Source organism: Crotalus tigris, unplaced genomic scaffold (assembly GCF_016545835.1).
Source record: "Crotalus tigris isolate CLP2741 ecotype Arizona unplaced genomic scaffold, ASM1654583v1 scf7180000017576.4783729, whole genome shotgun sequence".
Taxonomy (NCBI): domain Eukaryota; kingdom Metazoa; phylum Chordata; class Lepidosauria; order Squamata; family Viperidae; genus Crotalus; species Crotalus tigris.
This window is the reverse complement of record NW_024096487.1, coordinates 4,258,103-4,273,573: the sequence shown is the minus strand read 5'-3', so window position 1 is coordinate 4,273,573 and position 15,471 is coordinate 4,258,103. Positions and strand designations below refer to the sequence as shown.

The 15,471-nt window shown below is 42.8% G+C and overlaps 1 protein-coding gene across 40 annotated transcripts in view; it reads right to left on the bottom strand.

The window, feature by feature from the left end:
* LOC120315382 (putative glycine-rich cell wall structural protein 1) overlaps positions 1-15,471 on the bottom strand; it is a 52,326-nt gene that overhangs the window by 9,059 nt on the left and 27,796 nt on the right. For 23 of the 40 annotated variants that reach the window (XM_039359824.1, XM_039359746.1, XM_039359948.1 and 20 more), the window contains 7 exons: positions 14,084-14,122; positions 12,057-12,089; positions 11,236-11,253; positions 8,773-8,799; positions 4,213-4,245; positions 3,392-3,409; positions 929-955 (listed from right to left, as the gene is read on the bottom strand). In XM_039359824.1, the coding sequence (XP_039215758.1) occupies positions 929-955; positions 3,392-3,409; positions 4,213-4,245; positions 8,773-8,799; positions 11,236-11,253; positions 12,057-12,089; positions 14,084-14,122 (195 nt within the window). Of the gene's footprint in view, positions 1-928; positions 956-3,391; positions 3,410-4,212; positions 4,246-5,589; positions 7,234-8,772; positions 8,800-11,235; positions 11,254-12,056; positions 12,090-14,083; positions 14,123-15,471 lie in introns of those variants that run through there. The other 17 variants (XM_039359966.1, XM_039359751.1, XM_039359857.1 and 14 more) reach the window with 8 other exon arrangements.

Genomic DNA, 15,471 nt, shown 5'->3' with positions numbered 1-15,471 from the left:
TTTGTTACATATATTTGCTGCCCCTCTTGCTTCAAACCTAGTCTGGGAAGCTGACAACGTCAAAAAAGCAATTAAATCATAAAGGCTAAATATTTATAAAAACAATAAAAATAGAATTACAACCAAAAGTAAAGTTACAATTAAAAAATGGGGAAGAAGCAGGATGTGTGGCAGGAAGAAGGGATTATTCTTTAATTCATCAACCACCTCCAGGGTGATGCTCTGCCCTTGGGAGTATCTGCAGCTGGCAGAGCCAGGTCTTCAGGCCCTTATGGAAGGTTAGAAGAGCGGGAGCCAATCTCATCTTCGGGGATAAGATCTTCAAGAGGGTAGGAGCCACAGCAGAGAAATTCATTCTCCTGGGTCCGGCCAACTGAGATTCCCTGACTGATGGGTTCTGCAGCATGCCTGCTCTGCCGGCATGGATGGGGCAGGCCAATCCTAGTGGACTGAGATGCTTCATTTATTAACCTAGACCCATGCCATGCAGGTTTTTGAAAGTAATAACCAACTCCTCCAATTGCACCCGAAAGGGTCCAGAAATGTCCCCTCTTGCAGTGAAGAATTTATATCTGCTTGAATCCACCTGGCAGTCATCATCCAGAGGGCTTTCTCCAACCAGCCAGGTCACTGATCTATTTGACAGGTGGATGCACTAATAGCATTAAAGACTCTATCCATTTCATTGGGTCCAACAGGATCAAACTGTTCCCAAATAACTGGGCAAGATCTTCCCACATGTATCTCACACGGACTGCACCATGCTTGGGTTTCCAACTGGGAACAAATATTAGCAACCTCATCCATCAGGTAAGAGTATGCTCTGGGGACTTTACATATGCTTCTGGTGTAGGTGGAAAAAGATAAAAGGGGTGCTTGTTCAAATGGAAGAGCATTCAGAATAGCACAAAATAAAAAAGCTACTTACCTCTCCACCTCCACCACTGAGCATGCTCTAAAAGGGAAACAAAAGATAACTATTTTCATAACATTCATGAATTGTCCAACCACACCATCACTACCATCTTTAGTGTAACATGTATGAATTCCTTCATTGTCCCAATAGGGACAAAAAAGATGCATACATAATAAATCTTTTGAGAGATTTTTTTTCTTTCCCTTTTCAATATTGTTCCATATTCTCACAACCACAATATGTTTCGTGACTCACTTTTTATCGCAATGTTTAAGCAAAGCTTTTTGTAGGCTGGCTGGGCTCATTACAAGTCAGGATCACAAGACCGTGGGACACTGCAGCCATGATAAATGTGAGCCAGTTGCGAAGCACCTAAATCCCAGTCACAGTGCAACTATCATAACTTTGAGGATAGGTCATAGGTCACATTGTTCAGCATTGTCGTAACCTGGACCTATGCAGGGTTTTAAAGGTAATAACCAACTCCTTGCATTGCAACAGGAAGCAAACCAGCAGCCAGTGAAGTCCCAGATATTGAAGCTCCATGCACCCAAAGCCATTTGGTCATGCCAAGGTTCAGCCAAATCCAGTTGTTCCCCCCATCCAGGACCCCACAGCCTTCAGACACAGTGAGAGGGCAGTGCAGGCATCACTTGGATCCCCAGGGGTGGAGATATAAAGTTGAATATAATCACCATACTGATGACCCATCAAAACTCAACCCAAGATTGCAAATGACCTTCCCCAGCAGTTTTATGTAGATGTTAAAAAGGAGTGGAGAGAGTACTGAGCTCTGTGGCATGCTACAAAAGAACAGTTGTGTGCTGGACCTCTCACTCCTTATCAGCACTGATTTGGATCAGCCTTGGAGAAAGGAGCCAAGCCAGTGCAATACTGTGCTGCCCAGCCCCAAACCCTGAGGCTGGCCCAAAAGGATACCAAGGTTAATGTTATTAAAGTCTGACAAGAGGTTAAGGAGAACAAGGATGGTTGCACTGTCCCAACCCTGCTCTCACCATAGATCTGCTGTTTCTTTTCCTGGGCCTGAATATTGACTGGAAGGGATCTAGATAATCTCCAAGATCCTCTGGAGATGCCAATCAATCAGCTCTTTTACCACCTTCCTTTTTAAGTGAAGATGGGAAACTGGATGGAAATTATCCAGGCAGGTGGGATAAGGTGATGTTTTTCTAAGAAGGGAGCGAACCAGGGCCTCCTTAAAAGGCCCCAGAAATGTCCCCTCCTGCAGTGAAGAATTTATCTCTGTTTCAGTCCACCTGGCAGTCATCATCTTGGGGGTTTTCACAACCAGGCGGGTCAATGATCTAATTGACAGGTGGATGCACTAATAGCATTAAAGACCCTATCCACTTTATCGGGCCCAACAGGATCAAACTGTTCCCAGATAAATGGGCAAGATCTTCCCCTGGGCATCTCAAACAGACTGCACCATACTTGGGTTTCCAACTGGGAATGAATACTAGCAACTTTGTCCCTCAGGTAGAAGCATGCTCTAGGTACTTTAGATATACTTGTTTGTTTGTTTGTTACATATGTTTTCCTGCCCATTTTGCTTCAAAGCAAGTCTGGGCAGCTGACAGTATCAAAAAAAGGAATTAAATCATAAAGGCTAAATATTTATAAAAACAATAAAAATAGAATTACAGCCAAAAGTAAAGTTACAATTAAAAGATGGGAAGAAGCAGGATGTATGAGGGAAGAAGGGATTATTCTTTAATTCATCAACCACCTCCAGGGTGATGCTCTGCCCTTGGGAGGATCTGTAGCTGGCAGAGCCAGGTCTTCAGGCCCTTATGGAAGGTGAGAAGAGTGGGAGCCAATCTCAACTTTGGGGATAAGATCTTCCAAAGGGTAGGAGCCACAGCAGAGAAATTCATTCTCCTGGGTCCAGCCAACTGAGATTCCTTGACTGATGGGTTCTGCAGCATGCCTGTTCTGCTGGCATGGATGGGGCAGGCCAATCCCAGTGGACTGAGAGGGTTCATTAATTAACCTGGACCCATGCCATGCAGGTTTTTAAAGCTAATAAACAACTCCTCCAATTGCACCCAAAGGGGTCCAGAAATGTCCCCTCTTGAAGTGAAGAATTTATCTATGCTTGAATCCACCTGGCAGTCATCATCCTGGGGGCTTTCACAACCAGATGGGTCAATGATCTAATTGACAGGTGGGTGCACTAATAGCATTAAAGACTCTATCCCCTTCATTGGATCCAACAGGATCAAACTGTTCCCAAATAATTGGGCAAGATCTTCCCCTGGGCATATCACACGATCCTGCACCATGCTTGTGTTTCCAACTGGGAACGAATACTAGAAACTTTGTCCCTCAGGTAGAGGTATACTCTGGGTACTTTAGGTATACTTTTGGTGTAGGTGGGAAAAGATAAAAGGGGTGCTTGTTCAGATGGAAGAGCATTCAGAATAGCACAAAATGAAAAAAAAGGCTACTTACCTGTCCACCTGCACCACCCTAAAAGGGAAACAAAAGATAACTATTGTTGTAAAATTCATGACTTCTCCAACCACACCATCACTACCATCTTTAGTGTAACATATATGAATTCCTTCATTGTCCGGATATAGAATGCAGTCTTTCACACAACGTGCAGTAATAGGGACCAAAAAGATGCATATATATTAAATCTTTTGAGAGATTTTTTTTATTTCCCTTTTCAATATGGTTCATATTCTCACAACCACAATATATTTCGTGACTCACTTTTTTATCGCAATCATTAAGCAAAGCTTCCCCCATTGACTGAGAATATTTCAGCTGATCACTCAACTTTCACAGTTTTTATGGTAATTTGGTTAAAAATTCAAAAGAGTGTTTATTTGAAGATCAGCTTATCCACAAGCCTATAGAGCAATACTAACAAGAATAATAGGCTATTGTACAATGCTACTGTAATCAATGCTAGTATATTATACCAAGAAGTGGGGATGAGGTCCTTGTGAAATCCAGCCTATTATAAAACAAATAGGAGTCTTGAAATCCACAGGAGATATGATTGCAAATGGTCAAATGGTATGATGCATGGAAATTATGATGTATGAAAATGAGGTTCAATCCTGTCCTCTGGGGAGACAAGGGGCATCAGGGTATCCTTTAAATATTCCTAACAATAACTACATTCCTATTGGAATTACTCCTGGAATTTCAGGCGATGCTTCAAAGGAGTGAGTCTCAAGTGGGTGGCTGTGGTTACATGCAAAAGGAATAACAGAAAAGACTTCAAGGGAATTAGAGATGTTAAATGAATATCGACTTACTGATGTTAGGCTACTAAGTACTCCAGGTAAGTTCTGTAAGAAAGATAAAAAATAAAATCCTGGCTTTGTTATGCTGTGTGGACCCTCTCATACCTTGTTATTATGATTCATTTCATGCTTTCTGTTCTTTCAATTGTATATTTGAATGTTGTATGCAATCTAGGGCTTTTTATAGTGGATGGCCATTACATCTGAGTCATACCCAGGACACTCGCAAATAAACAGGAAATGCTCCAAAATAAATCTCCAAATTTAGATTCTGCTACTCCTGGAATACTACAACCTGTTTTGGTCTCTACATTACAAAAAAGATGTTGAGACTTTATCAAAAATGCAAAGAAGAGCAACTAAGATGATCAAAGACCTGGAGACTAAAACATATGAAGAACAGCTGCAGGACTTGGCTTTGGCCAATATTGTTCCATATTCTTAAAACCACAATATGTTTCGTGACTCACTTTTTTATCGCAATCATTAAGCAAAGCTTCCCCCATTGACTTTTCTTTTTGTAGGCTGGCTGGGCACATTGCAAGTCAGGATCACACGACTGCGGAATACTGCAGCCGTGATAAATGTGAGCCAGTTGCCAAGCACCTAAATCCCAGTCACAGTGCAACTATCATAACTTTGAGGATAGGTCATAGGTCATGTTGTTCAGCATTGTCATAACCTGGACCCATGCCATGCAGGGTTTTAAAGGTAATAACCAACTCCTTGCATTGCAACAGGAAGCAAACCAGCAGCCAGTGAAGTCCCAGATATTGAAGCTCCATGCACCTAAAGCCATTTGGTCATGCCAAGGTTCAGCCAAAACCAGATGTTCCCCCCTCCAGGACCCCACAGCCTCAAGACACAGAGAGAGGGCAGCGCAAGCATCACTTGGATCCCCAGGGGTGGAGATATAAAGTTGAATATAATCAGCATACTGATGACCCATCAACACTCAACCCATGATTGCAAATGACCTCCCCCAGCAGCTTTATATAGACCAGTGGTTCTCAACCTGTGGGTCGCGACCCCTTTGGGGTGTCGAACGACTGTTTCACAGGGGGCATCTAAGTAAGGGCTTTTCCTCCCCCCGCCGCTTCCCCCATAGCGTAGCCTTCCTCCCCCACTTCTTCACAGCTCGCTTGTTGAATACAAGCTGCTTGGCGACAGCAGCTGTTATTAAAGGCTGACGAGAGGTTAAGGAGAACAAGGATGGTTGCACTGTCCCAATCCTGCTCTCACTTCTCCAACCACACCATCACTACCATCTTTAGTGTAACATGTATGAATTCCTTCATTGTCCAGATATAGAATGCGGTCTTTCACATACCGTGCAGTAATAGGGACCAAAAAGATGCATATATATTAAATATTTTAGAGATTTTTTTCTTTCCCTTTTCAATATCGTTCCATATTCTCACAACCACAATATGTTTCATGACTCACTTTTTTATCGCAATCATGACGCAAAGCTTCCCCCATTGACTTTGCTTGTTGTATGCTGGCTGGGCACATTGCAAGTAAGGATCACACAACCGCGGGACACTGCAGCCATGATAAATGTGAGCCAGATGTCAAGCACCTAAATCCTAGTCACAGTTCAACTATCATAACTTTGAGGATAGGTCATAGGACTCCTTATTCAGCATTGTCGTAACCTGGGCCCATGCCATGCAGGGTTTTAAAGGTAACAACCAACTCCTAGCATTGCAACAGGAAGCAAACCAGAAGCCAGTGAAGTCCCACATATTGAAGCTCCATGCACCCAAAGCCATTTGGTCATGCCAAGGTTCAGCCAAAACCAGTTGTTCCCCCCTCCAGGACCCCCACAGCCTCCAGGCACAGTGAGAGGGCAGCGCAAGCATCACTTGGATCCCCAGGGGTGGAGATATAAAGTTGAATATAATCACCATACTGATGACCCATCAAAACTCAACCCAAGATTGCAAATGACCTCCCCCAGCAGCTTTATATAGACCAGCGGTTCTCTACCTGTGGGTCGCGACCCCTTTGGGCATCTAAGAAAGGGCTTTTCCTCCCCCCACTGCTTCCCCCATGGCATCGCCTTCCTCCCCCACTTCTTCACAGCTCACTTGCTTGTTGAAAAAAAAAAACTGCTTGGTGACGGCAACTGTTATTAAAGGCTGACGAGAGGTTAAGGAGAACAAGGATGGTTGCACTGTCCCAATCCTGCTCTCACCATAGATCTGCTATTTCTTCTCCTGTTTCTTTTCCTGCATTTGTCTGTTTTGGCAGTTCATATTTGGCAATTTTACATAGTCACTTACATCGTCCCTCTCTCCTATTCTTCCTCCACCTCCATCTCCTTCTACTCTCCAAGTAAGTTAGCAAATTACAGAGTGATTGCTGTATAAACAAACAATTGCCTCTGAACATCACTATCCATCGAGATTTCTTGTGCAGCTATGAGAAGCAAAGTGGTCTTTGAAATGTCAGAGAAGAATCTCATCTCAGAAGAAGACCCAAAATGGACCAGGCGATCCTGAGTCCTCATGAATGTCTTCATATAGACCGCAAGCTAGGGGAATAGTGGGGTTCCCTTGGGAAACAAAGAAGAAATTAGGAATCGGCATATCCAAAAGAGATATTCAGAGGGCAAATGGCAAGATGTGAAAAAAGAGGTGCAGGGATTTGTTACCCCAAGAAGTTTGGAAGTTTCACTCCCTCCCTATGATCCTCTAATGAATTGGGCAAGAATAACTCTCAGCTTTTTTCTCATGCTTCCAGTTTCCTGAGATTAAAATGTGTTTTTCCAACAGCCATCTCTGCCTAGCTTCCCCATGCTCATATCCATAGCTCTCTACAAACTTTATCCTTTCAACATTCCTTACAATAGTCAAATTCCTGCTAGAATTCCTGCAATATCAGATGTTTCATGGGACTGGCTCTCAAGAGGTGGCTGTGGTTATGTACACAAAGAATAACATTGCAAATATCATGAAAATAAGAAGCATTAAATGTATATTGATTCACCCCTAATAAATCCAACATTCCACCACCAGATTGGCCATTCTGCAAAAAAGGAGGAAAAAAAATCATCCAGGATTATGGATGGTTTTGAAACTATGTTGTTGTGGTTAAGGTTTTTGGCATGTTTGTGAACCTGGGCCTCTGTTGTTTGTTCAAGTAAAATGGAGCCCTTCTGGAAGGTAACTGTGGTTCAAAACAGAATAGCAGAAGCAGAAATGGAAACATGTGCTTAGGTCCATGTGTCATCAATCCTATTCAACCTGCATTGAGGACTACCTATCATAGGAAAGCAAAGGGGTCCTGAAATCTACAGGAGATGTTGTAAGATTGCATAGGGTATGATGCATGAAAATGAGGTTCAACCCTGCACTTCGGGGAGATAAGGGGCATCAACACCTCCTGAAGGTGCAAAAACAATGTTGCCCATACTATCGTATAATCACCTAAATGGTGAAATTACTTCCTTACTGACACAATTCACCACCACAAAAAAACATCATCCTCTCTCGTGTCATCTGTCACATTACCCACGTGCACATCTATGGTCAATATCTGAATTCCACCTTTTGCTGCTCAGTCCCCAGGAGGAATTTTCAACCCAATGTGGCGCTAAATCTATTTGTAAGGGGTTTGCTTGTTTGTTTATTTGTTTGTTTGTTACATATATTTGCTGCCCCTCTTGCTTCAAACCTAGTCTGGGAAGCTGACAACGTCAAAAAAGCAATTAAATCATAAAGGCTAAATATTTATAAAAACAATAAAAATAGAATTACAACCAAAAGTAAAGTTACAATTAAAAAATGGGGAAGAAGCAGGATGTGTGGCAGGAAGAAGGGATTATTCTTTAATTCATCAACCACCTCCAGGGTGATGCTCTGCCCTTGGGAGTATCTGCAGCTGGCAGAGCCAGGTCTTCAGGCCCTTATGGAAGGTTAGAAGAGCGGGAGCCAATCTCATCTTCGGGGATAAGATCTTCAAGAGGGTAGGAGCCACAGCAGAGAAATTCATTCTCCTGGGTCCGGCCAACTGAGATTCCCTGACTGATGGGTTCTGCAGCATGCCTGCTCTGCCGGCATGGATGGGGCAGGCCAATCCTAGTGGACTGAGATGCTTCATTTATTAACCTAGACCCATGCCATGCAGGTTTTTGAAAGTAATAACCAACTCCTCCAATTGCACCCGAAAGGGTCCAGAAATGTCCCCTCTTGCAGTGAAGAATTTATATCTGCTTGAATCCACCTGGCAGTCATCATCCAGAGGGCTTTCTCCAACCAGCCAGGTCACTGATCTATTTGACAGGTGGATGCACTAATAGCATTAAAGACTCTATCCATTTCATTGGGTCCAACAGGATCAAACTGTTCCCAAATAACTGGGCAAGATCTTCCCACATGTATCTCACACGGACTGCACCATGCTTGGGTTTCCAACTGGGAACAAATATTAGCAACCTCATCCATCAGGTAAGAGTATGCTCTGGGGACTTTACATATGCTTCTGGTGTAGGTGGAAAAAGATAAAAGGGGTGCTTGTTCAAATGGAAGAGCATTCAGAATAGCACAAAATAAAAAAGCTACTTACCTCTCCACCTCCACCACTGAGCATGCTCTAAAAGGGAAACAAAAGATAACTATTTTCATAACATTCATGAATTGTCCAACCACACCATCACTACCATCTTTAGTGTAACATGTATGAATTCCTTCATTGTCCCAATAGGGACCAAAAAGATGCATACATAATAAATCTTTTGAGAGATTTTTTTTCTTTCCCTTTTCAATATTGTTCCATATTCTCACAACCACAATATGTTTCGTGACTCACTTTTTATCGCAATGTTTAAGCAAAGCTTTTTGTAGGCTGGCTGGGCTCATTACAAGTCAGGATCACAAGACCGTGGGACACTGCAGCCATGATAAATGTGAGCCAGTTGCGAAGCACCTAAATCCCAGTCACAGTGCAACTATCATAACTTTGAGGATAGGTCATAGGTCACATTGTTCAGCATTGTCGTAACCTGGACCTATGCAGGGTTTTAAAGGTAATAACCAACTCCTTGCATTGCAACAGGAAGCAAACCAGCAGCCAGTGAAGTCCCAGATATTGAAGCTCCATGCACCCAAAGCCATTTGGTCATGCCAAGGTTCAGCCAAATCCAGTTGTTCCCCCCATCCAGGACCCCACAGCCTTCAGACACAGTGAGAGGGCAGTGCAGGCATCACTTGGATCCCCAGGGGTGGAGATATAAAGTTGAATATAATCACCATACTGATGACCCATCAAAACTCAACCCAAGATTGCAAATGACCTTCCCCAGCAGTTTTATGTAGATGTTAAAAAGGAGTGGAGAGAGTACTGAGCTCTGTGGCATGCTACAAAAGAACAGTTGTGTGCTGGACCTCTCACTCCTTATCAGCACTGATTTGGATCAGCCTTGGAGAAAGGAGCCAAGCCAGTGCAATACTGTGCTGCCCAGCCCCAAACCCTGAGGCTGGCCCAAAAGGATACCAAGGTTAATGTTATTAAAGTCTGACAAGAGGTTAAGGAGAACAAGGATGGTTGCACTGTCCCAACCCTGCTCTCACCATAGATCTGCTGTTTCTTTTCCTGGGCCTGAATATTGACTGGAAGGGATCTAGATAATCTCCAAGATCCTCTGGAGATGCCAATCAATCAGCTCTTTTACCACCTTCCTTTTTAAGTGAAGATGGGAAACTGGATGGAAATTATCCAGGCAGGTGGGATAAGGTGATGTTTTTCTAAGAAGGGAGCGAACCAGGGCCTCCTTAAAAGGCCCCAGAAATGTCCCCTCCTGCAGTGAAGAATTTATCTCTGTTTCAGTCCACCTGGCAGTCATCATCTTGGGGGTTTTCACAACCAGGCGGGTCAATGATCTAATTGACAGGTGGATGCACTAATAGCATTAAAGACCCTATCCACTTTATCGGGCCCAACAGGATCAAACTGTTCCCAGATAAATGGGCAAGATCTTCCCCTGGGCATCTCAAACAGACTGCACCATACTTGGGTTTCCAACTGGGAATGAATACTAGCAACTTTGTCCCTCAGGTAGAAGCATGCTCTAGGTACTTTAGATATACTTGTTTGTTTGTTTGTTACATATGTTTTCCTGCCCATTTTGCTTCAAAGCAAGTCTGGGCAGCTGACAGTATCAAAAAAAGGAATTAAATCATAAAGGCTAAATATTTATAAAAACAATAAAAATAGAATTACAGCCAAAAGTAAAGTTACAATTAAAAGATGGGAAGAAGCAGGATGTATGAGGGAAGAAGGGATTATTCTTTAATTCATCAACCACCTCCAGGGTGATGCTCTGCCCTTGGGAGGATCTGTAGCTGGCAGAGCCAGGTCTTCAGGCCCTTATGGAAGGTGAGAAGAGTGGGAGCCAATCTCAACTTTGGGGATAAGATCTTCCAAAGGGTAGGAGCCACAGCAGAGAAATTCATTCTCCTGGGTCCAGCCAACTGAGATTCCTTGACTGATGGGTTCTGCAGCATGCCTGTTCTGCTGGCATGGATGGGGCAGGCCAATCCCAGTGGACTGAGAGGGTTCATTAATTAACCTGGACCCATGCCATGCAGGTTTTTAAAGCTAATAAACAACTCCTCCAATTGCACCCAAAGGGGTCCAGAAATGTCCCCTCTTGAAGTGAAGAATTTATCTATGCTTGAATCCACCTGGCAGTCATCATCCTGGGGGCTTTCACAACCAGATGGGTCAATGATCTAATTGACAGGTGGGTGCACTAATAGCATTAAAGACTCTATCCCCTTCATTGGATCCAACAGGATCAAACTGTTCCCAAATAATTGGGCAAGATCTTCCCCTGGGCATATCACACGATCCTGCACCATGCTTGTGTTTCCAACTGGGAACGAATACTAGAAACTTTGTCCCTCAGGTAGAGGTATACTCTGGGTACTTTAGGTATACTTTTGGTGTAGGTGGGAAAAGATAAAAGGGGTGCTTGTTCAGATGGAAGAGCATTCAGAATAGCACAAAATGAAAAAAAAGGCTACTTACCTGTCCACCTGCACCACCCTAAAAGGGAAACAAAAGATAACTATTGTTGTAAAATTCATGACTTCTCCAACCACACCATCACTACCATCTTTAGTGTAACATATATGAATTCCTTCATTGTCCGGATATAGAATGCAGTCTTTCACACAACGTGCAGTAATAGGGACCAAAAAGATGCATATATATTAAATCTTTTGAGAGATTTTTTTTATTTCCCTTTTCAATATGGTTCATATTCTCACAACCACAATATATTTCGTGACTCACTTTTTTATCGCAATCATTAAGCAAAGCTTCCCCCATTGACTGAGAATATTTCAGCTGATCACTCAACTTTCACAGTTTTTATGGTAATTTGGTTAAAAATTCAAAAGAGTGTTTATTTGAAGATCAGCTTATCCACAAGCCTATAGAGCAATACTAACAAGAATAATAGGCTATTGTACAATGCTACTGTAATCAATGCTAGTATATTATACCAAGAAGTGGGGATGAGGTCCTTGTGAAATCCAGCCTATTATAAAACAAATAGGAGTCTTGAAATCCACAGGAGATATGATTGCAAATGGTCAAATGGTATGATGCATGGAAATTATGATGTATGAAAATGAGGTTCAATCCTGTCCTCTGGGGAGACAAGGGGCATCAGGGTATCCTTTAAATATTCCTAACAATAACTACATTCCTATTGGAATTACTCCTGGAATTTCAGGCGATGCTTCAAAGGAGTGAGTCTCAAGTGGGTGGCTGTGGTTACATGCAAAAGGAATAACAGAAAAGACTTCAAGGGAATTAGAGATGTTAAATGAATATCGACTTACTGATGTTAGGCTACTAAGTACTCCAGGTAAGTTCTGTAAGAAAGATAAAAAATAAAATCCTGGCTTTGTTATGCTGTGTGGACCCTCTCATACCTTGTTATTATGATTCATTTCATGCTTTCTGTTCTTTCAATTGTATATTTGAATGTTGTATGCAATCTAGGGCTTTTTATAGTGGATGGCCATTACATCTGAGTCATACCCAGGACACTCGCAAATAAACAGGAAATGCTCCAAAATAAATCTCCAAATTTAGATTCTGCTACTCCTGGAATACTACAACCTGTTTTGGTCTCTACATTACAAAAAAGATGTTGAGACTTTATCAAAAATGCAAAGAAGAGCAACTAAGATGATCAAAGACCTGGAGACTAAAACATATGAAGAACAGCTGCAGGACTTGGCTTTGGCCAATATTGTTCCATATTCTTAAAACCACAATATGTTTCGTGACTCACTTTTTTATCGCAATCATTAAGCAAAGCTTCCCCCATTGACTTTTCTTTTTGTAGGCTGGCTGGGCACATTGCAAGTCAGGATCACACGACTGCGGAATACGGCAGCCGTGATAAATGTGAGCCAGTTGCCAAGCACCTAAATCCCAGTCACAGTGCAACTATCATAACTTTGAGGATAGGTCATAGGTCATGTTGTTCAGCATTGTCATAACCTGGACCCATGCCATGCAGGGTTTTAAAGGTAATAACCAACTCCTTGCATTGCAACAGGAAGCAAACCAGCAGCCAGTGAAGTCCCAGATATTGAAGCTCCATGCACCTAAAGCCATTTGGTCATGCCAAGGTTCAGCCAAAACCAGATGTTCCCCCCTCCAGGACCCCACAGCCTCAAGACACAGAGAGAGGGCAGCGCAAGCATCACTTGGATCCCCAGGGGTGGAGATATAAAGTTGAATATAATCAGCATACTGATGACCCATCAACACTCAACCCATGATTGCAAATGACCTCCCCCAGCAGCTTTATATAGACCAGTGGTTCTCAACCTGTGGGTCGCGACCCCTTTGGGGTGTCGAACGACTGTTTCACAGGGGGCATCTAAGTAAGGGCTTTTCCTCCCCCCGCCGCTTCCCCCATAGCGTAGCCTTCCTCCCCCACTTCTTCACAGCTCGCTTGTTGAATACAAGCTGCTTGGCGACAGCAGCTGTTATTAAAGGCTGACGAGAGGTTAAGGAGAACAAGGATGGTTGCACTGTCCCAATCCTGTTCTCACCATAGATCTGCTGTTTCTTCTCCTGTTTTTTTTCCTGCATTTGTCTGTTTTGGCAGTTCATATTTGGCAATTTTACATAGTCCCTTACATCGTCCCTCTCTCCTATTCTTCCTCCACCTCCATCTCCTTCTACTCTCCAAGTAAGTTAGAAAATTACAGAGTGATTGCTGTATAAACAAACAATTGCCTCTGAACATCACTATCCATCGAGATTTCTTGTGCAGCTATGAGAAGCAAAGTGGTCTTTGAAATGTCAGAGAAGAATCTCATCTCAGAAGAAGACCCAAAATAGACCAGGCGATCCTGAGTCCTCATGAATGTCTTCATATAGACCGCAAGCTAGGGCAATAGTGGGGTTCCTTTGAGAAACAAAGAAGAAATTAAGAATCGGCATATCCAAAAGAGATATTCAGAGGGCAAATGGCAAGATGTGAAAAAAGAGGTGCAGGGATTTGTTACCCCAAGAAGTTTGGAAGTTTCACTCCCTCCCTATGATCCTCTAATGAATTGGGCAAGAATAACTCTCAGCTTTTTTCTCATGCTTCCAGTTTCCTGAGATTAAAATGTGTTTTTCCAACAGCCATCTCTGCCTAGCTTCCCCATGCTCATATCCATAGCTCTCTACAAACTTTATCCTTTCAACATTCCTTACAATAGCCAAATTCCTGCTAGAATTGTTCCTGCAATATCAGATGTTTCAGGAGACTGGCTCTCAAGAGGTGGCTGTGGTTATCTACACAAAGAATAACATTGCAAATATAATGAAAATAAGAAGCATTAAAGGTATACTGACTCACCCCTAATAAACCCAACATTCCACCACTAGATTGGCCGTCCTGCAAAAAAGGAGAAAAAAAATCATCCAGGATTATGGATGCTTTTGAAACTATGTTGTTGTGGTTAAGGTTTTTGGCATGTTTGTGAACCTGGGCCTCTGTTGTTTGTTCAAGTAAAATGGAGCCCTTCTGGAAGGTAACTGTGGTTCAAAACAGAATAGCAGAAGCAGAAATGGAAACTTGTGCTTAGGTCCATGTGTCATCAATCCTATTCAACCTGCATTGAGGACTACCTATCATAGGAAAGCAAAGGGGTCCTGAAATCCACAGGAGATGTTGTATGATTGCATAGGGTATGATGCAGGAAAATGAGGTTCAACCCTGCACTTCGGGGAGATAAGGGGCATCAACACCTCCTGAAGGTGCAAAAACAATGTTGCCCATACTATCATATAATCACCTAAATTGTGAAATTACTTCCTTACTGACACAATTCACCACCACAAAGTAACATCATCCTCTCTCGTGTCATCTGTCACATTCCCCACGTGCACATCCATGGTCAATATCTGAATTCCCCCTTTTGCTGCTCAGTCCCCAGGAGGAATTTTCAACCCAATGTGGTGCTAAATCTATTTCTAAGGGGTTTATTTATGTGTTTGTTTGTTTGTTGCATATGTTTTCCTGCCCATTTTGCTTCAAAGCAAGTCTGGGCAGCTGACAATATCAAAAAAGCAATTAAATCATAAAGGCTAAATATTTATAAAAACAATAAAAATAGAATTACAACCAAAAGTAAAGTTACAATTAAAAAATGGGGAAGAAGCAGGATGTGTGGCAGGAAGAAGGGATTATTCTTTAATTCATCAACCACCTCCAGGGTGATGCTCTGCCCTTGGGAGTATCTGCAGCTGGCAGAGCCAGGTCTTCAGGCCCTTATGGAAGGTTAGAAGAGTGGGAGCCAATCTCATCTTCGGGGATAAGATCTTCAAGAGGGTAGGAGCCACAGCAGAGAAATTCATTCTCCTGGGTCCGGCCAACTGAGATTCCCTGACTGATGGGTTCTGCAGCATGCCTGCTCTGCCGGCATGGATGGGGCAGGCCAATCCTAGTGGACTGAGATGCTTCATTTATTAACCTAGACCCATGCCATGCAGGTTTTTGAAAGTAATAACCAACTCCTCCAATTGCACCCGAAAGGGTCCAGAAATGTCCCCTCTTGCAGTGAAGAATTTATATCTGCTTGAATCCACCTGGCAGTCATCATCCAGAGGGCTTTCTCCAACCAGCCAGGTCACTGATCTATTTGACAGGTGGATGCACTAATAGCATTAAAGACTCTATCCATTTCATTGGGTCCAACAGGATCAAACTGTTCCCAAATAACTGGGCAAGATCTTCCCACATGT